The sequence below is a fragment of the Salmo salar genome, chromosome 14, assembly GCF_965601325.2.
Source record: "Salmo salar chromosome 14, fSalSal1, whole genome shotgun sequence".
Classification (NCBI taxonomy): domain Eukaryota; kingdom Metazoa; phylum Chordata; class Actinopteri; order Salmoniformes; family Salmonidae; genus Salmo; species Salmo salar.
The window spans coordinates 9,750,481-9,777,534 of record NC_138304.1 but is presented as its reverse complement, the minus strand read 5'-3'; the positions used below and the strand labels follow the sequence as shown (position 1 = coordinate 9,777,534).

Here is a 27,054-nt window from a genome sequence, read left to right as displayed (position 1 = left end):
ACACTTTGGATCAATAAACCCAGTCACTACAACTCAGTTGCCGGAGAAGAAGGAAATCGCTCAGGGATTTCACCATGAGGCCAATGGGGATTTTAAAACAGTTACAGAGTTGAATGGCTGTGATAGGAGAAAACTGAGGTTGGATCAACAACGTTGTAGTTACTCCACAATACTAACCTAATTGACAGAGTGAAATGAAGGAAGCCTGTAAAGAATACAAATACTCCAAAACATGCATCCTGTTTACAACAAGGCACTAAAGTAATACTGTAAAAAATGTGGCAAAACGATTAACTATTTGTCCTGAATACAAAGTGTTATGTTTGGGGCAAATCCAATACAACACATTACTGAGTACCACTCCCCATATTTTCAAACATAGTGGTGGCTGCATCATGTTATGGATATGCTTGTAATCGTTAACGACTGGGGAGTTTTTCAGGATAAAAAAAGAAACAGAATGAAGCACAGGCAAAATCCTAGAAGAAAACCTGGTTCAGTCTGATTTCTTCCAGACACTGGGAGATGAATTCACCTTTCAGCAGGACATTAACCTAAAGCTTAAGGACAAATATACACTGGAGTTGCTTACCAAGAAAACAGTGAATGTTCCTGAGTGGCCGAGTTACAGTTTTGACTTAAATCTGCATGAAAATCTATGGCAAGGCCTGAAAATGGTTGTATTGTACCTACACTTTGACAATACAGAATATTTTCTGTAGATCGTTGACAAATAATGACAATTACATTAATTTAAATCCCAGCTTGTAACACAACAAAATGTGGAAAATGTCAAAGAGTGTGAATACTTTCTGAAGGCACTGTATCCTTTCAATAACCAAAAAATGTCATTTTTACAGCTGTTTAATGCTGGTGATTCCCTACACTATTCAGTGCTCGTTTTCTCACATGAACTGAAATGGAGCAAAAAGTTTAGAATTTTAGCAACCAGGAAATTAACGATTTCCACAAAGTCAGAACAGCCAACCGAGAAATCAATAGGCGAATATCACAGCCAATCACAACACCGGTGGGTAAGTAATACTGTGAAACACTATCATTCCACTATTAGCGCCAGATATACACTGTGTACAAAACGTTAAGAAAACCTTCCTAACATTGAGTTTCACCCTGCTCCCTTTGCCCCCAGAACAGCCTCAATTTGTCAGGGCATTACTCTACAAAGTGTCGAAAGCATTCCACAGGGATGCTGGCTCAAGTTGACTCCAATGCTTCCGACAGTTGTGTCAAGTTGGCTGAATGTCTTTTGGGTGGTGGACCATTCTTGATACACACAGGAAACAATTGAGCATGAAAGACCCAGTAGCGTTGCAGTTCTTGACACATTCAAACCGGTGCGCCTGGCACCTACTACCTTGTTAGTCTATGTCATGGAAACACTCCCAAGTGGCGCAGTGGTCTGAGGCACTGCATCTCAGAGCAAAAGGCTTCACCACAGTCCCCGGGCCGAATCCAGGCTGTATCACATCCAGCCGTGATTGGAAGTCCCATAGGGTGGCGCACAATTGGCTCAGTGTCGTCAGGGTTTGGCCGGGGTAGGTCGTCATCGTAAATAAGAATTTGTTGACTTGCCTAGTTAAATAAAGGTTACATTTAAAAAAAATATTTAAACAGAAAGAGCACACATACACTAATATAATATATATACCTGAAACCCCACCTCTTTAAGGAATACCTGGGATAGGATTAAGTAATCCTTCTAACCCTCCCCCCCCACCCTCCCCCCCAAAAAATATATAGATGTACTATTGTAAAGTGGTTGTTCCACTGGATATAAGGTGAATGCACCAATTTGTAAGTCGCTCTGGATAAGAGCGTCTGCTAAATGACATAAATGTAAATAGTATGTAGTATACAGTATACTCATTAAGTATACAGTATGTTAGTATGGGTATTTGAACACAGCTCATGTTTCAAAGCTTAAAAATACTTCTTTAATGGTCTCCTTCATCTGAAGTGGATTTAACAAGTGACATCAATAAAGGATCATAGCGGGCCTCCCGAGTGGTGCAGTAGTCTAAGGCACTGCATTGCAGTGCCTGAGCTATCACTACAAACCCAGGTTCAATCCCAGAGTCCCATAGGGCGGCACACAATTGGCCCAGCATCGTCCGGGTTAGAAGAGGGTTTGGCCGGGGGTGGCTTTACTTGGCTAATCGTGCTCTAGTGACTCTTGATGTCACCCTGCTGGCTGGACGCCTGCAGGGTGACATCGGTTGAATGGTGTTTCCTCCAACGTGCGGGTGTTAAGGAGCGCGGTTTGACAGGTAATGCATCCTATTGATACATTTTACGTCTCAAAAAACATGCACAAACACAGTGAATATAACGCACCCTAACTGGTAGCTTGGGGTAACCTACCACCTGGGGTAACACACCCCTGCCTCTATTTCTCATAGAAGCCACTTCATGTAAACATCACCCCCCCAACACTTTCCCTGGTTCCCTTACTCTTGCTCAACTAAACATTTAATCTGTCTCGTCAACTGACAACTGAGCAGAACACCTTATAAAAGCTTTTTCCCCCTTCTATTTTCACCATAGTTTTCCATAAAAAAATTCAGTCAGGCACTTTGGCAGTGGGCTGGACTACTGCCCATCCTTAGCGTGAGGACACATGTCTCTGCCAATAAGTCGTTTCTATGGCCTTCGATTGACAGCTGTCCGTTACACTCACCGGCGGCACAGTCCTCCTCGTCTGACCCGCTCTCGCAGTCCTGCTCGCCGTCGCATCGCCACGACATTGAGACACACTTGTTGGTAGAGCCGCCGCAGTCAAACTTCTCCGGAGGGCACGTCTGTTTGCCTGGAGGGGAGGGAGGAAGGGAGGGAAGGCAGAGATGACTTGTTAGGCTGCGTTCCATTCCAACACCCTCCCCTGCTGCCCTCACTCACTCCACTTCGCAGACCTGAGGCGACTGAGTAGGTGTAAGTAATTTGGCCACCGAGTTTCTGCTACATTGCTCATCACCATAATACCAGATATGTGTATCAGGAGAGTGAGCGAGCCCTTCTATGCCCTTGGGCCTATTAAACACAATGGTGAAGCTATCACCATGATGCTTATATCTATCAAATCCTAGGTCTAGGTTGTAGAGGCTAGGTGTCGATATGGAATTCTTTCCAATCCACTCATAACTACAGGAATGTCTAGGGTGTATGTAAGGGGTGAGCGGTCTAAATAGAATTCAGCCCTAGTATCTCCATGGACCAACTGACTATAAACAAAACAACATCCCCATGTCACTGACACACATCCAGAAGCACAACCACTCAGCCAACATATTTTGTTTTCTAGCCTCAACCCTAGAGACATGACAAGAACATTTAATACAGCAAATGTACAGTTGGCCACAGTGTGAAAGAGAACTCTGGTCCTCCCCAGCTCACAGTCTCCTCCATCTCCCCCTCTTTCTAGCCCAATCTGTTGGTTGGTGTAGTTGGCACGGGCGCTGTTTGATCCAGATTACTCAGCGTTTAGTATCAAGCCCTGCTGTCGTTAATTATACATCTCTGCTTACAGTACATAGAGCCGGTTGGATTTAAGCCGTTTTTCACAGTCGCCCCCGAATCGAATCAACGAAGAAAAAAAATCTGGTGGTAATTTGATTTGGTCTTGTTTTCGAGTGTGTTAGATGTTAATAATGTCACAACCTTTTATTAGCTTGTCGTAGTCGAGCTGAGGGCTGGTTTAGCAGGGTCTCGGATTTTCATGTAATGTGCTGTCTGACAGTTTTTTTGTGGTGGTTTTCAAAGGTAAAAAAAGCATTGGAGATGATTAACGATTAACGAAAATATTAACAGTATTATGGTATACATGTACTATTGATAAAATAATGTATATGTTTAAAGATAATGATTCAATAATTCTACCCTGAAACTTAACCATTAGGGATTATAGTTTATGTAGCATATATAAGGAATAATTCAAGTATTAAACGTAAGTCCAACTAGGTTGGACTGGGAGGGAGATAAATGTGTGTGTATGTGTGTGCCGAAGAAAATACCGAGAACAATTAAAACCGTGCTTGACTCGACCTGGCTAGAACTCTTGATAGGACAGGGAGTACTTCTCAAGGTTTCTCTAATCTCGGTGGAATGGAACTGTCGGCTGGGTAGTGATACACAGGGGTGAGAACTCGGGAGAAGGATACAACTCACCTATTGTTCGTGTGTATGTATGTGCGTAGGATGAATACTGTTTGTGTGAAAGTATGTGCGTAAGTAAGGAGCAAGTTATAAAATGGATGTTTTTGTATAATGGACTTCAGAGTACCCTCGTGAATAAACATTTTGACTATTGTAAGCTGGGACTCTCGTCTGTTTCATTCAACCAGAATCTTACAAACTCTGGGTTGCAGACTGAGTAGATTAATTGAAGTTTATGAACATCGGTAAGGAAATTCACATAACAATTTGGTCCTTCGAGCCGGATTCCAATACCTGTCCCTGTTGTCCGAAGGTAACACGCCGAAAACCGTGCACGGCGGGTCGATGACCCGTAAATTAAATAATTCTACCCTGAAACTTAACCATTAGGGATTATAGTTTATGTAGCATATATAAGGAATAATTAGTATTAAACATAAATCCAACTAGGTTGGACTGGGAGGGAGATAAATGTGTGTGTATGTGTGTGCCAAAGAAAATACAGAGAACAATTAAAACTGTGCTTGACTCGACCTGGCTAGAACTCTGAGAAACTTATGGTAGGACAGGGAGTACTTCTCAAGGTTTCTCTAATCTCGGTGGAATGGAACTGTCGGCTGGGTAGTGAGACACAGGGGTGAGAACTCGGGAGAAGGATACAACTCACCTATTGTTCGTGTGTATGTATGTGCGTAGGATGAATACTGTTTGTGTGAAAGTATGTGCGTAAGTAAGGAGCAAGGTATAAAATGGATGTCTTTGTATAATGGACTTCAGTGTACCCTCGTGAATAAACATTTTGACTATTGTAAGCTGGGACTCTCGTTTGTTTCATTCAACCAGAATCTTACAAACTCTGGGTTGCAGACTGAGTAGATTAATTGAAGTTTATGAACATTGATAACGAAATTCACATAACAACTATACATAATTGAAACGACATCATGTATTTTAATTTGACCATGTAAAATTATTTCTTTCATGGTGGTAAAAAGCAAACAGGAGAAGTATCTACAGTTGAAGTCGGAAGTTTAAATATACTTAGGTTTTTCAACCACTCCACAACTTTATTGTTAACAAACTATAGTTTTGGCAATCTACTTTGTGCATGAAACAAGTAATTTTTCCAACAATTGTTTACAGACTTCTGACCCACAATTCCTGTGGGTCAGAAGTTTACATACACTAAGTTGACTGTGCCTTTAAACAGCTGGAAAATTCCAGAAAATTATGTCATGGCTTTAGATGCTTCTGATAGGCTAATTTACATAATTTGAGTCAATTGGAGGTGTATCTGTGGATGTATTTTAAGGCCTACCTTCAAACGCAGTGCCTCTTTGCTTGACATCATGGGGAAATCAAAAGAAATCAGCCTAGACCTCCACAATGAACCAGACCTCCACAAGTCTGGTTCATCCTTGGGAGCAATTTCCAAATGCCTGAAGGTACCACATTCATCTGTACAAACAATAGTACGCAAGTTTAAACACCATGGGACCATGCAGTCGTCATACCGCTCAGGAAGGAGACGCATTCTGTCTCCTAGAGATGAATGTACTTTGGTGCGAGAAGTGCAAATCAATCCTAGAACAACAGCAAATGACCTTGTGAAGATGCTGGAGGAATCAGGTACAAAAGTATCTCTATCCACAGTAAAACGAGTCCTATATCGACATAACCTGAAAGGCCGCTCAGCAAGGAAGAAGCCACTGCTCCAAAACCGCCATAAAAAAGCCAGACTACGGTTTGAAACTGCACATGGGGACAAAGATTGTTCTTTTTGGAGAAATGTTCTCTGGTCTGATGAAACAAAAATAGAACTGTTTGGCCATAATGACCATCGTTATGTTTGGAGGAAAAAGGGGGATGCTTGCAAGCTGAAGAACACCATCCCAACCGTGAAGCACGGGGTGGCAGCATCATGTTGTGTAGGTGCTTTGCTCAGGGATTTCACCATGAGGACAATGGTGACTTTAAAACAGCTACAGAGTTCAACGGCTGTGATAGGAGAAAACTGAGGATGGGTAAATAACGTTGTAGTTACTCAACAATACTAACCTAGTTGACAGAGTGAAAAGAAAGATGCCTGTACGGAAAATAAATATTAAAAAAAACAGTTTCGACTTAAATATGCTTGAAAATCTATGGCAAGACTTGAAAAGGGTTGTCTAGCAATGATCAACAACCAATTTGACAAAACTTGAAGAATTTCTTAAATAATAATGGGCAAATATTGTACAATCCAGGTGTGGATGGCTCTTAGTGACTTACCCAGTAAGACTCATAGCTGTAATCGCTGCCAAAGGTGATTCTAACATGTATTGACTCAAGGGTTTATATAGTTATGTAAATTATATATTTCTGTATCTACAAACATGTTTTCTCTTTATCATTATGGGAAGTTGTGTGTAGATAGATGATAAAAAAACATATTTAATCAATTTTGAATTCAGGCTGTAACACAACAAAATGTGGAATAACTCAAGGGCTGTCAATACTTTCTGAAGGCACTGTACAGTGTTGGAAGGGCTTTAGCAAGCAAGCAAGCTAGCATTCTTGTACCTAAACCATAATTCACAGAGAGGGACGTGGCTATGCTAGCCCAGCTTAATGAAGCAGTAAATCTGTGTGTAACTCATGTTATCTGATCGTTTGGTGCCATTTATTCGGCCCAGCTGACCGGGCCAAGTTACTCTATTATGCTCCCCACCACCCACCACCAGGCAGCATGACACACTGGCTGACTCTGACTGCACTGTAGGGCTGTACTGCAGAGCCAGGAGCCAGAAGCACTCAGAGGCAGGCTAAGAAATAGTGTCACCTATATTTTACAAGGTTTAACCTTGATGACAGTTCAAATCAGACCTGGATGAAAATAGTATTTGTTTTCCTGTCAATACTTTTAAAACTATAAACGCTTGATTGGGCTTGCCTGAGTGACAGATGGACATGGTTTGCACTTTTGGGATGATTCCATTCGTTTAATATCACCAGACGATCTCAATCAAAAAAAAGTGTTTGAAAGAAAACAGATACTATTTTGAACCACGGCTGGTTAAAACCCCCCTTTAAAGTGAGACATGCCGAAGAAAACCGCAACACATAATTAGTAACAATAAAAGTATCTACCCTGCTGAAAAAAGGACCACATGAACCACATGGACACCACAGTACGGGCTGACACAGCTTGCTCACTAACTTTAGCTATTATTTTTGCTCAATCACAGTAGACCTGAATCAAATGATGAAACCAGCTGCCAAACGATTGAAAATCGATATTCTGACGTTTTTCAGCACAATGTTAGTTTTTATTAGCCTGTATAGTAACGTAACGCTATTGATCTGTCAGTTTCCCTAGCTAATTCCCTACTTTTCACACTGCCACGGTATAAACAGCTCTACAAACTTCACTGTCACACTATGCTCATCGTGCCTTAGCAGGATCAGATGGTGACATGTGTCCCTGCAGGGTCAGACAGCCAGGGAAAGGGAAAGGGGGATACCTAATCAGTTGTACAACTGAATGCATTCAACTGAAATGTGTCTTCTGGATTTAACCCAACCCCTCTGAATCAGAGAGGTGCGGGGGGCTGCCATAGTCGACATCCACGTCTTCCGGGGAACAGAAGACCAGTCTATGGAGCTCAGGTGCATTTTGCAGTATATTACTACAATCAGTGAATGGATACAAAATGCCATCTTGAGTTGATGGGTAGGCTACAGTCTGGGATCTGGGAATTATGGTAATTTAAATTATTGAACCATTGATTTCATTCATTGGTAATATAATGTATAAATGTACACCAAGGTAATTCTTTGTCATGCCTCATCTGAGCACGATCAGATGGTGACAGGGGTCTCATCAGGGTCAGGAAGCCAGGGAAGACCAGTCTGTGACAGCGCAGAGGTACATTTTTGCCGATACAAGACTTTATTCTTTCTGTGCAGCAAACACTGGACAAGCAAGAAGCTTCAAAGACTGGAACTGTTTAAAGGCAGTCTGACCAACCTCTGAAGTTGATTTCCAAACTGTATCAACGGTTGATAGAGGCTTTTCCCGATGACACAAAACATGTAAAACAAAAATGTGAGAAAGAGCTGGGAGACGCTACTGATGATGATGAATGGATAAAGATATGTTAGAATGCCAAGTCATGTTCATATAATCTCAGATATAAATTACTGCAGTTTAAGACCATCCATATAGCGTACTATATGCCAGTTAAACTGAATAACATGCACTCAGAAATTGTATTATTCTGCTGGAGGTGTAAAGCACAAAAGGGGAAATATTTGCATACACTACCGGTCAAAAGTTTTAGAACACCTACTTATTCAAGGGTTTGTATTTATTTTCACTATTTTCTACATTGTAGAATAATAGTGAAGACATCAAAACTATGAAACAACACATATGGAATCTTGTAGAAACCAAAAAAGTGTTAAACAAATCAAAATATATGTTATATTTGAGATTCTTCTAATAGCCGCCCTTTGCCTTGATGACAGCTTTGCACACTCTTGGCATTCTCTCAACCAGCTTCATGAGGTAGTCACCTGGAATGCATTTCAATTAACAGGTGTGCCTTAAAAGTTAATTTGTGGAATTTCTTTCCTTCTTAATGCATTTGATCCAGTCAGTTGTTTTGTGACAAAGTAGTGGGTATACAGAATATAGCCCTATTTGGTAAAAAAAACAAGTCCATATTATGGCGAGAACAGCTCAAATAAGCAACGACAGTCCATCATTACTTTAAGACATGAAGGTCAGTCAATACGGAACATTTCAAGAACTTTTAAAGTTTCTTCAAGTGCAGTCGCAAAAACCATCAAGCTCTATGATGAAACTGGCTCTCATGAGGACCGCCACAGGAATGGAAGACCCAGAGTTACCTCTGCTGCAGACGATAAGTTCATTAGAGTTACCAGCCTCAGAAATTGTAGCCCAAATAAATGCTTCAGAGTTCAAGTAACAGACACATCTCAACATCAACTGTTCAGAGGAGACTGTAAATCAGGCCTTCATGGTCGATTTGCTGCAAAGAAACCATTACTAAATAACACCAATAAGAAGAAGATACTTGCTTGGGCCAAGAAACACGAGCAATGGACATTAGACCGGTGGAAATATGTCCTTTGGTCTGGAGTCAAAATTGTAGATTTTTGTTTCCAACCGACGTGACTGTCAGACCGGTGTGGGTGAGCAAATGATCTCTGTATGTGTATTTCCCACCATAAAGCATGGAGGAGGAGGTGTTATGGTGTGGGGGTGCTTTGTTGGTGACACTATCTGTATTATTTAGAATTCAAGGCACACTTAACCAGTATGGCTACCACAGCATTCTGCAGGGACACGCCATCCCATCTGGTTTTGGCTTACTGGGACTATCATTTGTTTTTCAACAGGACAATGACCCAACCCACCTCAAGGCTGTGTAAAGGCTATTTTAGCAAGAAGGAGAGTGATGGAGTGCTGCATCAGATGACCTGGCCTCCACAATCCCCCGGCCTCAACCAAATTGAGATGGTTTAGAATGAGTCACCGCAGAGTGAAGGAAAAGCAGCCAAGAAGTGCTCAGCATATGTGGAAACTCCTTTTCCAAGACTGTTGAAAAGCATTCCAGGTGAAGCTGGTTGAGAGAATGCCAAGAGTGTGCAAAGCTGTCATCAAGGCAAAGGGTGGTTACAAAAGGGGTTTGATGGTGAGTTTGGCCAACCAGCTGGTGATGCTGGTGACCAACTCATGCTGGTATGCTGGTGACCAATTTATGCTGGTGTTGCTGGTCACCAGTAAAAACACAGCGAAAGCTGGTCACCAGAAAAAACACAGCACTAGTCACCAGCATTTTTTTCAGCAGGGTACATATAATATTAATAGATTAATGACTGTTCCAGTTAGAAGAAACTGACCAATCACATCAGTCAGGAGTGATTTATTAATCTACAACATAAAACAGTGAAAGGAGATACCTATGGGTCAAAATGGTCTGCTTCAAAGTACACACCATACTTTACCGACAAATGTGGACATACAAATCAAAACAAAAGCCACACTTCCCTCACGTCATAGAAACTTCAATGAACTTCAAATTAAGTTCAATGAGCCAACTCCTTTACGACAGATTATGAATTCCTTACCAGCTCCCGTGTCATAACTTTGAGTCCTCGTTTGTCACTCCAGCGGTAAACAACTGAGACACAAATGTCACTCTGCCTCTGAGTAATTGTTGTTTACGAGGCCTATATGGCCCCCTTCTCCAACAAAACACATTAGCCACAACTTTAGCGGCAGCTTGTGGAAGTCATCGGGGTTTAGAGTAATCTAATCAATCACTACCTTGTTGTTTAAGTGTCGTGAGCCACTTTGGCACGCAGTTGGTATTTGATTCCCTTGTGTGCGGCGAAGGGGGATTAAGTGTGTAGTTCATCAAAGGGCGATCGGTTAGAGGATATAACAGCTCTATCCACTCGCTCTTTCTCTCTCGGTCACTCTCTCATCTCTCCCTCTCTCTCTCTTACTTGCCACCGTATCTTGCTTTTCTGATTCAACACAAGGCCTTCATCCAGCCCTCCCTACATTCACCCCTCCTTCTCTCCTCCCTTCATTATTCTCCGCTCTGCCACTCAGTATGGAGGGCTTTGATTTTGCTCGAGGATAAGAATTGAAAAGGTCATTTGGCAGTGCGTGTCTGTATCACAACCTCCTTTTTTCTCTTTCTCTCTCCCCATGTGTCACCCACTCCTTCCTCATCTCTCCTTCCCTTTGTCTTTCTCTTCCTGCTATTGAGCGGTTCTCATTTTGGAATTGGTAAATCTCTGTGTCATGCTGCACTCTTAGGACCTCATTCATTTCTCTATTGCTCTTGTTCTGTATCACTGTTTCTCCACTCAAATCCACTCATCTCATTTGCCCTTTGTCTTGCTCGCTCTTATCTCCTCCTCTCTCTTGCTCTCTCTTTCTCTCGCTTTCTCTCTCTCCCTCTTTATTGTATTAGTAAATATATCAGTGCCATACTGTGCTATCTGAGTACTTAGGCTACCTTGTTTTGCAGCTATAACACCCAGGGCCCAGGTCAGCGTTTTTCCAGGGGGCAGTTGGCGGATACGTCAGGCCCCACCACTCAACCTGCCTCCCCTGGGCACCAGCTGCTTCCCTCACCACCTAGCAACCTTCACACGTTCAGGCCAGAGTCACACCAACACACACTGCCTCTAAGTGAATGTGACTTGGTGATGGGCCCTGTTAGGGTTTGCAAAAGTGCGGCATTTCCTTTCTGATGGCTGGTTTGAACAGATTTAGATTTCAAAGGAAAAGCATCGATCAAAGCTTCCGGTGCATAGCTTTTCACAGATCCAATCAGTGATTACTTGAAGGAAGGAAGGAAGGAAGGAAGGAAGGAAGGAAGGAAGGAAGGAAGGAAGGAAGGAAGGAAGGAAGGAAGGAAGGAAGGAAGGAAGGAAGGAAGGAAGGAAGGAAGGAAGGAAGGAAGGAAGGAAGGAAGGAAGGAATCAAACAGGAACATGGTCTGTGGTTTAGAGAGAGATGACTGAGCACCATCATCCACAATGTCTACACAGCATTGATCATCTGGCATAGTGGTTAGAATTTATAAGTCTGATTTCTGCTCAGCTGTTTGACAGAAAGCTTAGAACATTGCTTACTGAAATTGGCATCTGATCTAATTCTTACTGAAATTGGCATCTAATCTAAGTGCACTGTGAGATTTTTTTCTCTTCATTTTAGTCTAATCTTCCAGCACCGTAATTACTTCGTTGGCTGTGCGGTAGATTTGTCAGAAATCTGATTTAAACACCATCTGTAGATTCATTGTGACAGATGCCTACACCAAAAGTGTGCCTCATATCACTGAATAAATCCTGTTTTGGCTTTTTCTTCAAAATAGCTAGAATTCAACAGCACCTAAAGTTGAAGTCAGAAGTTAACATACACCTCAGCCAAATACATTTAAACTCAGTTTTTCACAATTCCTGACATTTAATCCTAGTAAAAATTCCCTGTCTTAGGTCAGTTAGGATCACCACTTTATTTTAAGAATGTGAAATGTCAGAATAATAGTAGAGAGAATGATTTATTTCAGCTTGTATTTCTTTCAACAGGTTCCCAGTGGGTCAGAAGTTTACATACACTCAATTAGTATTTGGTAGCATTGCCTGTAAATTGTTTAACTTGGATCAAATGTTTCGGGTAGCTTTCCACAACCTTCCCACAATAAGTTGGGTAAATTTTGGCCTATTCCTCCTGACAGAGCTGGTGTAACTGAGTCAGGTTTGTAGTCCTCCTTGCTTGCACACGCCTTTTCAGTTCGGCTCACAAATTTTCTTCGGGATTGAGGTCAGGGCTTTGTGATGACCACTCCAATACCTTGACTTCGCTGTCCTTAAGCCATTTTGCCACAAGTTTGGAAGTATGCTTGGGGTCATTGTCCATTTGAAAGACCCGTTTGCGACCAAGCTTTAACTTTCTGACTGATGTCTTGAGATGTTGCTTCAATATATCCACATCATTTTCCTACCTCATGATGCAATCTATTTTGTGAAGTGCATCAGTCCCTCCTGTAGCAAAGCACCCACACAACATGATGCTGCCACCCCCGTGCTTCACGGTTGGGATGGTGTTCTTCGGCTTGCAAGCCTCCCCCTTTTCCTCCAAACATAACGATGGTCATTATGGCCAAACAGTTCTATTTTTGTTTCATCAGACCAGAGGACTTTTCTCCAAAAAGTACGATCTTTGTCCCCATGTGCAGTTGCAAACTGTAGTCTGGCTTTTTTATGGCGGTTTTGGAGCAGTGGCCTCTTCCTTGCTGAGCGGCCTTTCAGGTTTTGTCGATATAGGACTCGTTTTACTGTGGATATAGATACTTTTGAACCTGTTTCCTCCAGCATCTTCACAAGGTCCTTTGCTGTTGTTCTGGGATTGATTTGCACTTTTCGCACCAAAGTACGTTCATCTCTAGGAGACAGAATGCGTCTCCTTCCTGAGCGGTATGACGGCTGCGTGGTCCCATGGTGTTTATACTGGCGTACTACAGATTGTACAACTGAACATGGTACCTTCAGACGTTTGGAAATTGCTCCCAAGGATGAACCAGACTTGTGGAGGTCTACAATGTTTTTTCTGAGGTCTTGGCTGATTTCTTTTGATTTTCCCATGATGTCAAGCAAAGATGCACTGAGTTTGAAGGTAGGCCTTAAAATACATCCACAGGTACACCTCCAATTGACTCAAATTATGTCAATTAGCCTATCAAAAGCTTCTAAAGCCATGACATCATTTTCTGGAATTTTCAAGCTGTTTAAAGGCACAGTCAACTTAGAGTATGTAAACTTCTGACCCACTGGAATTATGATACAGTGAATTATAATTGAAATAATCTGTCTGTAAACAATTGTTGGAAAAATGCCTTGTAAAGTAGATGTCCTAACCGACTTGCCAAAACTATAGTTTGTTAACAAGAAATTTGTGGAGTGGTTGAAAAATGAGTTTAAATGACTCCAACCTAAGTGTATGTCACTGTATGTCACTCCCTTTGTTTTTTTCCCCAGTCGTCATTGTTTCTGTTTCATGTCTGTGCGTTGTGTTTCTTGTTTTGTATTATGTTGCATTTATTTATTGAAACACTCAATCCCTGAACTTGCTTCCCGACTCTCAGCGCACATCGTTAAAGCAGCGGTGTATTTGATCTACGCATGTGCCAGCACCCACAGCACAAGCCTCCCTCTTATCTGCGAGTGAAGTGAGTTCGGAAAAACTGAAAGTAATCATCTAAGAAAGAGTTTTGAAATACAAACTTTATATATCTGAACTCAGAATCAAATAGGCTTCCCAAAAATAACATTGTCGCTATAGTAGAATGTTTATTTTGCTTGCCGATTTTGTGCATTGACCAAACTCCCATCAGGTAGAGTGATTTCAGATGTCATGTGAACAACATTATTAGGGAAATTGTGTAAATGTTTAAATCAAACTATTAGATTCATCTGAATATTATTATTGTGTGTATACTTATTGCCGGCCGTGTTTCTAGGCATCGGCTCATAACACCAGCCACACTACACGACAAAGGCAAAACATTTTTGGACACTGCCAGAACTTTGTTGGAGACCACGACCGCACGTAGTGGTACTTAATTGGCAGACCTAGACCCTGTCACAATGAATGAGCCAAGACGTCCAACAATCGTTTACGACCTAACAATTTGCCCACGATGTGGACATTTTGGCTGGGACGGCAAAATCGTTGCATAAGAAGTCTAAAATTGTACAGTCCCTTAGCATAGCTAGCGTTAGCATACTACTGTAGCCTACCCAGCTCACATTGTTGTATATCACAATATGAGTATCACCTGTGTTCAATGCAGGCCATCATGCGGTATGTGGCATGACTCAGTACACGTGAAGGCTCAGTACACGGGAAGAGAAGGCACGTGTTAATATAATCGCAAACGCTAATGCTCATACATGTACCTACAGTACACAGAATGTGAACCTTGAAAACACGTTAACTACAGTAAAGTGCATTCAAAGAAAGAAATCTTCACACACACATACTGCCACACACGCACACACCCTCCCACCCGACTGAAATGCACATCTTTACGTAACTAAAATCCTCTCCGTTATTAAGTCAATACAGTGAGGCAAAGCCTTGTTACTCATTCCCCCTAACAGTGGAAAATCTCAATGGAGTTGAAACTCAATATCTACAAAGAGACTGGATGAGACTGTTTTCATTAAACCCCCTCCTCAGAGAACGATCCATAATCCTCTGTGGTTATGTAATTTAAAATGGGCCAAAATTAGGAAATAATGCAAGAGGTTTAAGAAATCCGATGTCGATCGATAGCGAGGTTCGTATCGTGTGAAGGATGTCTCTTCAGGTATTGCAGGTTTATTCCGGAAGCTGCACATTAGTTAATACTGAGTGTGCAGTAGTACTCTTTTCTAGCTGTCTCTTAAAGCTGTCACTCTAAAATGTCTGGTGTGTGTCATATCGAGCAACGGCGGATATTACCAACAGTCAGTGCTTGAAGTAGAACGTAAAAGGCACCAGCACTCATTTTAGGTGCCAGGACTTATTTCAATGTTGCAGTACCAGTGTTCATTTTTTAGAACAAATAGAACAAATATTCCCGTAAGAGGTGCAAGTACTCAGGTACTCAGGTACAACATTATAGTTATAAAATCTGTACCGTTGCTCACCAGCCCTGTATAAAACCCTCACAAACAATTTCTGGCCCAATTGAACCAGGCTCAAAGGGGAATGGAAACAAACCCAAAGTTACCCATTTTAGCCAATAGTGATTCAAACTTTTCAACATAAGCCAAGGCTCAACCACTTGCAGATAGTGGATTTCCACATAACCAAGTCAGCCATTTTTCTGACATGAAGTCAGTTTAAATGGCCTTTCACTTGGCAGCAGAATCCTAACTTCCACTTGGTTGAATTTTCACTTAGTCATGCATTGATGTCTTTCTGCTATTTTGTCCTGGAACAGTGAACAAGAGAACAGATCAGATAGACTTTTTCTACAAGTACAGTGGTTCCTCCTTTAAAAGTTGCGTCATACTGCGGCACACCTTGCACACCTTGCGTGCTGCCACAGCATTCTGTGACACGTCATTTAATTCTCAGGCTTTTATCTGTTACCGCAAGTTATTGCTAGTTTGACCACCAGGAGGCAGCTTTGAGAAGCATTTGATAGTATTCCGCATTGGAATACTATCAAATTTTTAGTAATAACATAGTATATGGGATTGATTTTAAGAAATTTGGCTTAATTAATTTGATTAACATTATGGTGTTTCTATTCAGAGAAAAACGAAAAACGTTAGGATGGACTGGAAAATATGGTGATGTCAACATGACTGTTGGGAGTAGGCTACAGGTTTGGAGGATTCTAAATTGTTTGCCTTCATTAGACAACTTTGTTCCAATATTTCTGTAAATCAGTGATATTTATTCCCATAGTAATTCGTTATGGATCCGTAACTAAATCAACATCTGCATTTTGAAAAAGTCCCATGTTAACTACAGTATGAATTGCAGACTGCACATTTCGTTAATAAAATAATGATAAAAAATACGCCATATTTTCCAATCCATCCTAACGGAAACCCTGAGGGTTTCATTTTTCATGGAATAGAAACACCATAGTATTGTTCAAATGAATTAAGGAAGTACCAGTCAAAAGTTTGGACACACCTTCTCATTCCAGGATTTTTATTTTACTATTTTCTACATTGTAGAATAATAGTGAAGACATTGCAACTAAGAAATAACACCGGTCTCCTGCGTGCCCTGCATTCTGTAGTACAGACAGCATTAGCAGATGTAAAACAGAGGCTCCACTATCACTGTAAACATAGGTCTCTGTCTGGCACCAACAGAAGAGAAATACACACTAACACACGATTTATAGTATGTCAGAAGGTCAAGGTTTCTTACTAAATGGCGCTATTAATTAATTCTCAAAGTTCTACTGAATGTCCATCAAAATCAGTTCACAGCATTCACTAATAATGTGCTTCTGACACAGCAGGTTGATCAGTTCAACAAGGAGATGAAAGAAAAATGTTATTTCGATGAAGATATGTTCACTATGGTGATATGAACAGGTTTCCTGGCTCTCGTGGCACTATTTAGTCGCTCGCTTCTCCATCCATTTTAATGCGACTGTGACAGCAGGAGCTGCTCTCAGAGCCAGCTGTGATGATCTACTACCTGATACCACAGCAGCCATTAGGAAGTCCTAATTGGACACCATCATGTGGACTACACACTGTGTTGAAAAGGCCAGCCCTTTGTAAGCAGTTTCAGCACCCCTGAACTAGTAGTTTGTTGTACTTGCCCAACACCCCTACAAGTCCCCCCACTTGTATCCGCCAAGAACAGTCCGCTATTCCCGGTGCACCTCACTGAACCCCGCTCTTGCCATTAGAGTGAGATTGTGGTCAGAAGAGAATGGACCAAGACTATTCTTAAAGATTATCTGAATTTGACTTGTATAAGTACAGTGACGTGTCATTGCATATTTAGTTGGGTGTTGCTAAGGCTGTTCAGATATTTACCATGTTTGTAATATTTATAGAGTAATGTTCATGTGCGTCACGCTACTGCTAGCCAGCTAAGCTAAGATGTTAGCTAGTAATGCTAGCTCGTTAGGCCTGGTGTAACTCACGTATAATTTCCCCCCCAAAAAAATCCCAAAACTAAAGGGAGGGAATGGAGGGTGGCAGCCGTCACCAACGGATCCTGTGCTACACCCCCCCTCCCCAAACCTCCAACAGTGGAGGTGGCTCAGGAGCTGGACGCAGACCCCGCTCCACCCCTGGCTCACTCCACTCACATAATGTCTCTACAGCGATGTCCCTCTCCGTCGACCCCGGACTGTAGGGCGACTCTGGGAGCGCCGGACCGTAGGGCGACTCTGGGAGCGCCGGACCGTAGGGCGACTCACTCGGTTCCGGACGAGGTACTGTTGCCGGACACTCTGGACGAGGTACTGTTGCCGGACACTCTGGACGAGGTACTGTTGCCGGACACTCTGGACGAGGTACTGTTGCCGGACACTCTGGACGAGGTACTGTTGCCGGACACTCTGGACGAGGTACTGTTGCCGGACACTCTGGACTGGGACTGGGCTGACGCACTGGAAGCCTAATGCGTGGGGCTGGTAGTGGAGGTACCAGACTGGGGATACGCACCTCAAGGCTAGTGCGAGGAGCAGGAACAGGCCGAGTTGGACTGGGCTGACGCACTAGAAGCCTGGTGCGTGTTGCTGGTACCGTATGTGCCAGACTGAAGACACGCACCTCAGGGCTAGTGCGAGGAGCAGGAACAGGACGAGTTGGACTGGGCTGAACCACTGGAAGCCTGGTGCTGGTTTAGGAGACGCCAGACTATGGATACGCACCTCAGGGTAAGCACGAGAAGCAGGAACTGGATATACCGGGCCATGGGTAAGTACTGGAGGTCTGGAGCGCACCTCTTGCACAATCCGTCCTGGCTGGATAGAAATAGCAGCCCTGCACAAGCGGACTGCTGGTACAGGGCGAACTGGGCTGTGCAGAGGCCTGATGGTTGCTGTGCGTAGAGCATGCGTAGGGTAGCCTGGGCCTAGGAGGCGCACTGGTGGCCAGATGCGCTGTGCAGGCATCCTCCATCCAGGCTGGATGCCTACTCTAGCACGGCACTTGCAAGGGGCTGGGATCGCTCGCACCGGACTGTGCGTGCGCATGGGCGAGATCGTGCGCACTTCCGCATACTCCGGCACTCTCCCCTCCAGTTGCTTCCCATAATAAGCACGGGGAGTTGGCTTGTGGCGCAATCCTGGCCCTGCCAAACTACCCGTGTGCCCCCCCCCAAAATAATTATTGGGGGTGCCTCTCGTGCTTCCCCATTGGCGCGTATAAAGCCTCATACCAGCGCCGCTCCGCCTTGGCTGCCTCTATCTCCTCCGGTGGGCGACGATATTCCCCAGCCTGGTGCCATGGTCCAGCCCCGTCCAGAATTTCCTCCCATGTCCATGATTCCCGACAGTCTTTCTGTTGCTGCTTCCTCCGCTGCTTGGTCCGTGGTTGGTGGGAGATTCTGTCACGGGTGTCGTAGGGTAGGGACCAAGACGCAGCGGGAAAATTTACACTCATCTTCTTTTTATTAGGTGAAGAAGGAAAACACAAAACGTATACAAAACAATACGAACTTGACAGTCTTGTCAGGCAAACAGCTAAACAAGAACAATCTCCCACCAAAAACCCATGAAAAACAAACTCCTAATTATAGGACCCTCAATCAGAGGCAACAATAACCAGCTGCCTCCAATTGAAGGTCCAACCCCAATTAACTAAACATAGAAATACAAAAGACTAGATAGAAAACTACTAACATAGAACAATGACTAACAAACCCCGGACTAATAAATCAAATACCCCTCTACATTTTTACATTTTAGTCATTTAGCAGACGCTCTTATCCAGAGCGACTTACAAATTGGTGCATTCACCTTATAATATCCAGTGGAACAACCACTTTACAATAGTGCATCTAAATCTTTTAAGGGGGGGATTAGAAGGATTACTTTATCCTATCCCAGGTATTCCTTGAAGAGGTGGGGTTTCAGGTGTCTCCGGAAGGTGGTGATTGACTCTGCTGTCCTGGCGTCGTGAGGGAGCTTGTTCCACCATTGGGGTGCCAGAGCAGCGAACAGTTTTGACTGGGCTGAGCGGGAACTGTGCTTCCTCAGAGGTAGGGAGGCGAGCAGGCCAGAGGTGGATGAACGGAGTGCCCTTGTTTGGGTGTAGGGCCTCTACCTAAACACATACACAAAACACACCCAGAACCACATAAAACAAACACCCCCTGCCACGTCCTGACCAAACTACAATAACAAATAACCCCTATACTGGTCAGGACGTGACAAAATCTAATGGTTTAGACTTTTTGGAAGTTACACCGTGTGAACTTTACTTCTCCTCTGATTTAACCATTCAGTGCCAGTGGCAGAAGAGATTGCTGTCCTCGTTGTGAAATGATCAACTTTCCTCTGTATAGCTAAAAATGACCATATTCAGTAATTGTTTAAACCAAAACTATTGCCGATGGTGAACCTGAACAATCAAAATAAAATGTAATGTTGCCTAAGCCCTGATCAGCAGTTAGGTTATAGCTTGTAGCCAAATGAGAGTAGGGTCTCAGACGGTAGCTTAGGCTACTTTATTCCGGTAAAACCACATTTTGAAAAGTACATTTAATGACAATAACCTAGCAAGTTACATTGGTTGTCAGTCAACTAATAAAGCCTAATATTGCGCAAGCCATTTTACAAACATTTGAATGCTGAAGGTGAAGCGCAGCCTACCTCATTCTGGCACAGGGCGCAGTTTTACTAGGCTACTGATAATTCTTGGGTAGTTGGGCATGCAAAATGTCTTGTTGATCAATGACTGTCAACACAGTTACGTACTTAGTTCAACACTGAAGGAGAGGACACATCAGTTGTCACAAAAGATGAGTGGTATTCTTGGGAAGGTAGAAAGAAAGTCAGATGAGAAAAACATGTGTGAACTGGCGATTTGTAATGTTTACAGCGATTTTTATGACACATGCATGCTACATTTGAATCAGTTTTGGGACCCATGGATCGATGCACTCTCATCTTAATCATTTGAACCGGGGACCAATACGTATTGGTGAATCATTACATCCGTACTGCTATCATAGCCCTGCATGGGCACGAGTGTGCCGGTTCTGGGGCTGGAGGCCAGCTAGGTTCTCCCTGTGGAGGGGCAGCAGGCTCCATGGCTCTGAGAAAGTATATTCCTCATACAGAGTGTAATCTAGCTAGCGTTCGCCATGAGGTTAATAATCTAGCTAGTTAGCCTTGCGGTGAGAGATAGCCCTTTGTGTGGTTAGCTAACCTTGGAGCTAGTTAGCCAAGTTAGCTAAAGTCTTACGGTGATGGCTAACAAAATCTTGATAGCTAGCCGTGTGTCGCTATCTAAACAGAGACTGACAAGTAGAAAATGTATTCTACTTTAACCAAAACCTTTTGCTCGGTAGTCAACACTATCGACATGAGCTGAAGTCCTAAGTTCAGCAGTGTTAACCTCACGGTTCACCTGAGAGCGGTTCAGCAGGAAACTAGAAATCTACTCGTCCTGAGGAGAGCTTTATTGAACGAAGTCACTTCCTCAAGTAAGAGAGGTGAGAATAACCAGTTTGGAAAGTGAGTGGCTACCTTTATGGAGGAGAGGGGTTGACCTAATTTTCCAATCGACCTGTCTGTCTCCAACAGACACTGATTGATTGTTTACTTCGAGCTTGTGGTCACGCCCAGGCATATCCCATTTTTCTGCCAAAATCTTTGGGCATGAATCACAAAGAATTTACCATTGACTGAAATGCTACATGAATATAACACATATATGATTTTTCGTAATCTGTATCTCCTTTCTTCATTCTTTGTCCATGAGATACCGGCCCATTACCTGATAAAGCGGTACAAAATTAGGAGAAAAAAATGTCAAAGATAAATGATATTTTTCCAATTCCCTTTCTACATTCAAATTCCTTTTTAATAACATGCACTATTGTAGGGCAGCCCAGCCCCAGAAGTCTCTTCTTATCAACTACATTCAAGAATTTTCTGTGTTGTCTTAGGAATTCATCATTCTCTGTGTTGGTCCACACCTCTGAGAAGCAGAGGTTACATCATGTAGCTCTGATATCTGACTGGAGGTTAACTTTACAGAAATACTATTGGTCAACAACTCAGGTTTTGAATCCAATCAACTCAGATGCTTATAAAAGGGTCTAAGATTCATTGTTAATTTTCTTATTTGTTCCTGATCTGCTGTGGTGAGATACTCTTTCTTTCTTTCTTTCTCTCTCCACCCAATGGACTTTTGGGGCATGGCCTTTCAGGCTATCGTTTTTCTCTCTCTCTGTCTCTCTCTCTGACCATGATTAGAATTATGCCTTGTAATGCGTGTTAATGCCTTGTAACTTAAGCTTTATGCTTTGTATGTGAATCCATTTGTTCTACAAAGTAATACAATACACAATACAATTCCATTCTCAGACGTTTCTTCCTTGCCTATTACTGTAACTCAACCATAGTCTCCTGCATATTGCTAAGTATCGTTATGGAGTCAGATAAACAGGCTAATAGCCTAATTGCTTAGTCTTATTACGAGTCGCATTTGATGAATTTATAATATGCACATATAAAAAAATTACCACCTACTACACAATGACAAACTTTGTAGGCCTGTGCAATCAACCAATGGTTCACCAACCACAAGATGAAAACATGGTACCAGTGTTGTAGTATTCAGGTTGCTATGGTCTAAGTCTTGATCCCCCCTTGGTTTCGGTCTTGACTCAGCTGGAATACCTGTAGTCTCAGTCTTGACTCTGACTCGAATAGTTTTGGTCTCTGTCTTGACATGGAGTAAAAAAATCTCCTTGGTTCCCCCTGGAATATCTCAGTTCTCAGATTTGACTCGGACTGGAATAGCTCTGGTTCCGGCCTTCACTCGGACTGAAATAACTGTGGTCTCTGTCTTGACCTGGACTTGAAAGGCTCCAGTCTCCGTCTTGTCTCAGACTTGAATAGCTCTGGTCCCTCTTGAATTGGACTCGCTGAAGGCGGTCTCGTCTACAACTCTGGTTGGTACAAGAGAAACAAGTGCTGACGGATAAATGTCAAATCAGATAAACTTAGAATAACATCTTAATGTCATTCCTCTAAATGATCTGCTTGAAAAGACAAGATAATGATCTTGTCTCAAGTCCACACTGCTTCCCATGACTCAGAGGAAAACCGACTGCGATGGGGAAACGGAATAGTTCAGAACCCCTTAGATCTCCCATTTCCCAATTCCCACACCTGTGACCCAGCTCAGTCCAGACAAGCCGCAAACACGTCTCCCCAGCCCTTATCCTCCTCCCGGATGAGCACGGTCTCAGTCAGTCTGACACAGCCTAAATGAAAGTACGAAAATGTTCCCCCTTTCCCCCTCCTACTCTAAGAGCTTGGCAGTAATCAGGTTACACCTCTGCCTCTCTCCAACATCAGACGCTGGTGTAATGGGGAAGTGTGTGGGCGAGGGGAAGCGAGCCGAGGCAAGGGCCCTGGCTGGATGCGTGAGGGAGAGGCGGCTGAACCGGTGCCTGAGTGGAGTAGCAGGGGAAATTATAAACGACGGGTCTAGGTTTCAAGAGCCAAATTAGACGCTAACTGTCTGGCTGGTGCATCGGAGCCGGGAGAAGCTGCATAATATTCAAATGGGGTGTGAGTGTGAAGAATAGACCTGTAATTAAATCGGCCTGGCCTATTAGCCTCTCAAATGCAGAGGTATGATGATCTGGAATGTTAGTTGGTTAGGAACTCATCTTCCCTCTGGACCTATTGATGAATGATACTTTGGTACCAATATCTCTGGAAATGTTTTGGAGAGCATCAATCTGACGAGCTTCCACGGAACAGAGAAATATTAAGCTCAATCACTCGCTGAGCAGAGTGAGGTAGAGGGATAGAGTGGAGAGGAAGAGAAGGTAGGGTAAATTCTGAATCACTGGATGGGTAAATATACTGAACAAAAATATAAACGCAACATGCAACAATTTTTGTTTTTACTGAGTTACAGTTCATAGAAGGAAATCAGGCAATTTTAATAAATTCATCAGACCCTAATCTATATACTTCACATGACTGCGAACACAGATAAGCATCTGTTTGTCACAGACACCTTAAAAAAAAAGGTAGGGGCGTGGATTCAAAAACCAGTCAGTATCTGGCATGACCACCATTTACCTGACATCTTCTTCGCATAGAATTGATCAGGCTGTTGATTGTGGCCTGTGGAATGTTGTCCCAATCCTCTTCAATGGCTGTGCAAAGTTTCTGGATATTGACGGGAACTGGAACACACTGTCATACACGTCAATCCATAGCATCCCAAACATTTTCATTGGGTGGCATGTCTGGTGAGTATGCAGGCCATGGAAGAACTGCATGTCTGGTTGGGTATGCAGGCCATTGAAGAGCTGGGACATTTTCAGCTTCCAGAAATTGTGTACAGATCTTCGCGACATGGCCGTGCATTATCATGCTGAAACATGAGGTGATGGTGGAGGATGAATGGCACGACAGTGGGCCTAAGGATCTCATAATTTTATCTCTGTGCATTCAAATTGCCATCGATAAAATGCAATTGAGTTTGTTGTCCGTAGCTTATGCATTCCCATACCATAACCCCAACGCCACCCTGGGGCATTCACAACGTTGACATCAGCAAACCGCTCACCCACAAGACAGCATACACGCCATCTGCCCGGTACAGTTGAAACCGGGATTATCCATGAAAAGCACACTTCTCCAGCGTGCCAGTGGCCATCGAAGGTGAGCATTTGCCCAATGAAGTCGGTTACAACGCCGAACTGCAGTAAGGTCAAGGCCGTAGTGAGATCGCCGAGATGAGCTTCGCTGAGACGGTTTCTGAGTTTGTGTAGAAATTCTTCGGTTGTGCAAAACCACAGTTTCCTTAGCTGTCCGGGTGGCTGATCTCAGACGATCCCGCAGGTGAAGAAGCCCGATGTGGCAGTCCTGGGCTGCCGTGGTTACACATGGTCTGCGGTTGTGAGTCCAGTTGGAAGTATTGCCAAATTCTCTAAAACGACATTGTAGGTGGTTCATGGTAGACAAATGAACATACAATTCTCTGGCAACAGCTCTGGTGGACATTCCTGCAGTCAGCATGCCAATTGCATGCACCCTCAAAACATAAGACATCAATGACATTATGTTGTGTGACAAAACTGCACAATTAAGGTGGCCTTTTATTGTCCCCGGCATAAGGTGCACCTATGTAATGATCATGATGTTTAATCAGCCCCTTCATATGCCAAACCTGTCAGGTGGATGGATTATCTTGGTAATGGAAAAATGCTCACTAACAGGGATGTAAACAAATTTGTGCACAAAACTTGAGAGAAATAAGCTTTTTGTCTCACTGATCTGTTTCACCTGTCTTTGTGCTTGTCTCTACCCCCCTCCAGGTGTTGCCAATCTTCCCCATTATCCCCTGTGTATTTATACCTGTGTTCTCTGTTTGTCTGTTGCCAGTCTGTTTTGTTTCGTGAAACCTACCAGTTTCCCCCTTGCTCCTGGCTGTTCTAGTTCCTGTTTTTTAGTGTTTTCCAGACCATTCTGCCTACCCTGAGCCTGCCTGCCATTCTGGATCTTTTGCACCCTATCTGGATTACTGACCTCTGCCTGCCCTTGACCTGTCGTTTTGCTTGCCCCTGTAGTAGTAATACACTTACACTTCGTCACTGTCTGCATCTGTGTCTTACCTGAAACTTGATACTTTTTGTGCACATGTAACATTTCTGGAATCTATTATTTCAGCTCATGAAAAATGGGACCAATACTTTACATGTTACGTTTAGATTTTTGTTCAGTATAGATGGTTGGGTGATCATGTAAGGGGTGGTTGAGTTGGGTTTAGGGTGGTTGGTTGAGTGACTATGGATAGCTTGGTACACTTGGAATGGAGTGGTGGAATGACAGAATGGGGAAACGTTGAGTGTTTGAGTTGGGTCAGTGTTGTTGGGTGACTGTGAATGGGGGAAACCATTGGCGTTGAGTAGACCAAGTCAGCTCAGACTTACTACAGGTGGCGTCTGCCTCATCTGAGCCGTCGGGACACTCTGGTTCCCCGTCACAGCGCCAGCGGCCTGGTACACACTGACCGTTTGCACAGGCAAACTCTGCCGGGGCACACGTCTTCCTGGCTGCTCAGAGAGAGAGAGGGAGAGAAGAGAGGGATGTTGGGAAGACGGAGTCACTGATCATTCGTTCATTACCATTCCACCCCCCCCCCCCCCCCCCCCCAACTCTTATCTAACTCATCACGCATTCTCTCCTACCCTCTGTCTGTCTCTGAGAGCATCTAGTCTAATCCTAGCTGCAGGTCTTTCCACACGGCGGAAGAAAAGTGGATGCTGATTGCTAAATGCTGTCTTCTCCGGGTTATACTGAAGCTTAGTTTTCTTTGTTCCAGACATGGTTATCGAAATAGACCATGACTGTAGACAGCCATGGACTGATAGAAAGCAAAGGTCTTACTCTTTCTGAATGGAAATGTTCGTGGGGACAAAAGACTGAAAGACGACTAGACGTTGCTCACACCAGACCTGGGTTGAAATACTATTTGAAATCTTTCAAATGCTTTTTTGGGGACTTTTCTATTGGTTCTATTGCAACAGCCAAGCTCAATCGAACACAGTTTAGTAGTTGAAATGATTTCAAATGGTACTTGAAACCAGGTCTGGTTAACACATAGTACAGCCCAGCCCTGCAGATCACCATGGTGATGAGCCGACCCAGCAGACCGGCTATGTTACCGCCATAAAGCGTTCGCCACCTGTAGTGACGGCACACGCATGGCAACGAAAATGCAAACACAGCCAATACAGAGGTCAGAGCCATTCCATTTCTCTGGGCCATTACCCCAACAGCAATGGGACTGGCAGTGCCGTTAGTCTAATAAAATGAAACCGTAAGAGTCTGTCAAGGCTGTGGGTAACTGGTGAAAGGAGTCAGGCGCAGGAGAGCTGAGCTGCGTGGACAAGGTTTTTAATACAAAATAACACCAGTATAAACACAATACTACGGTGTGGGAAAAATACCGGTACCACAAAATAAACGGGCGTAATAACAAAACCCGGCAACAAAATACCAGTCATCAGTATCAGCCTGAATAATAGAACAAACACGCACACAAACATGGGGGAAACCAGAGGGTTAAATAATGAACATGTAATGGGGGAATTGAAACCAGGTGTGTAGAAAACAAAGACAAAACAAATGGAAAATGAAAAGTGGATCGGCAATGGCTAGAAGGCCGGTGACGTCGACCGCCGAGCGCCGCTCGAACAAGGAGAGGGACCGACCCCGGCAGAAGTCGTGACAGAGACTTTCAGTCTAGCTTCCTGGTGTCGTTACACTGGCCACTACTTTTCAAGAAGTAGAGGAAGCCCAGGCTTAATGAGTTTGGATTATATTTTGGGATTGTTGTTTCTCTTCACAGTTGTGAAGATGAAGCAGAGAGGCCCTGGTGGGTACAGAGAGACAAGGTGACCCTGTTCTTTTGGATTGTCTGCACCTCCTCTTTATTCTCTCTCTCTCGTTCTCTCGCGGTCTCAGACAATACTGCCTAATGCAGAGAGACAACAATATTAACAAGACCCTGTGGTTTTCACATTGAAATAAACAGATGGGATAGACCCAGTGAGAATAATTGGTTGACGTCATTTCAACGGCAAAACTCAACCGGTTTTTGCTCATCTAAGGA

The 27,054-nt window shown here is 43.4% G+C and overlaps 1 protein-coding gene across 1 annotated transcript in view; it reads right to left on the bottom strand.

Annotated features, from left to right (window-relative positions):
- LOC106568715 (low-density lipoprotein receptor-related protein 8) overlaps window positions 1-27,054 on the bottom strand; it is a 169,381-nt gene that overhangs the window by 66,337 nt on the left and 75,990 nt on the right. The window contains exons 3-4 of the mRNA XM_014139291.3: window positions 25,370-25,492; window positions 2,699-2,827 (exon numbers count right to left, since the gene is read on the bottom strand). Coding sequence (XP_013994766.1) covers window positions 2,699-2,827; window positions 25,370-25,492 — 252 coding nt within the window. The remainder of the gene's footprint in view (window positions 1-2,698; window positions 2,828-25,369; window positions 25,493-27,054) is intronic.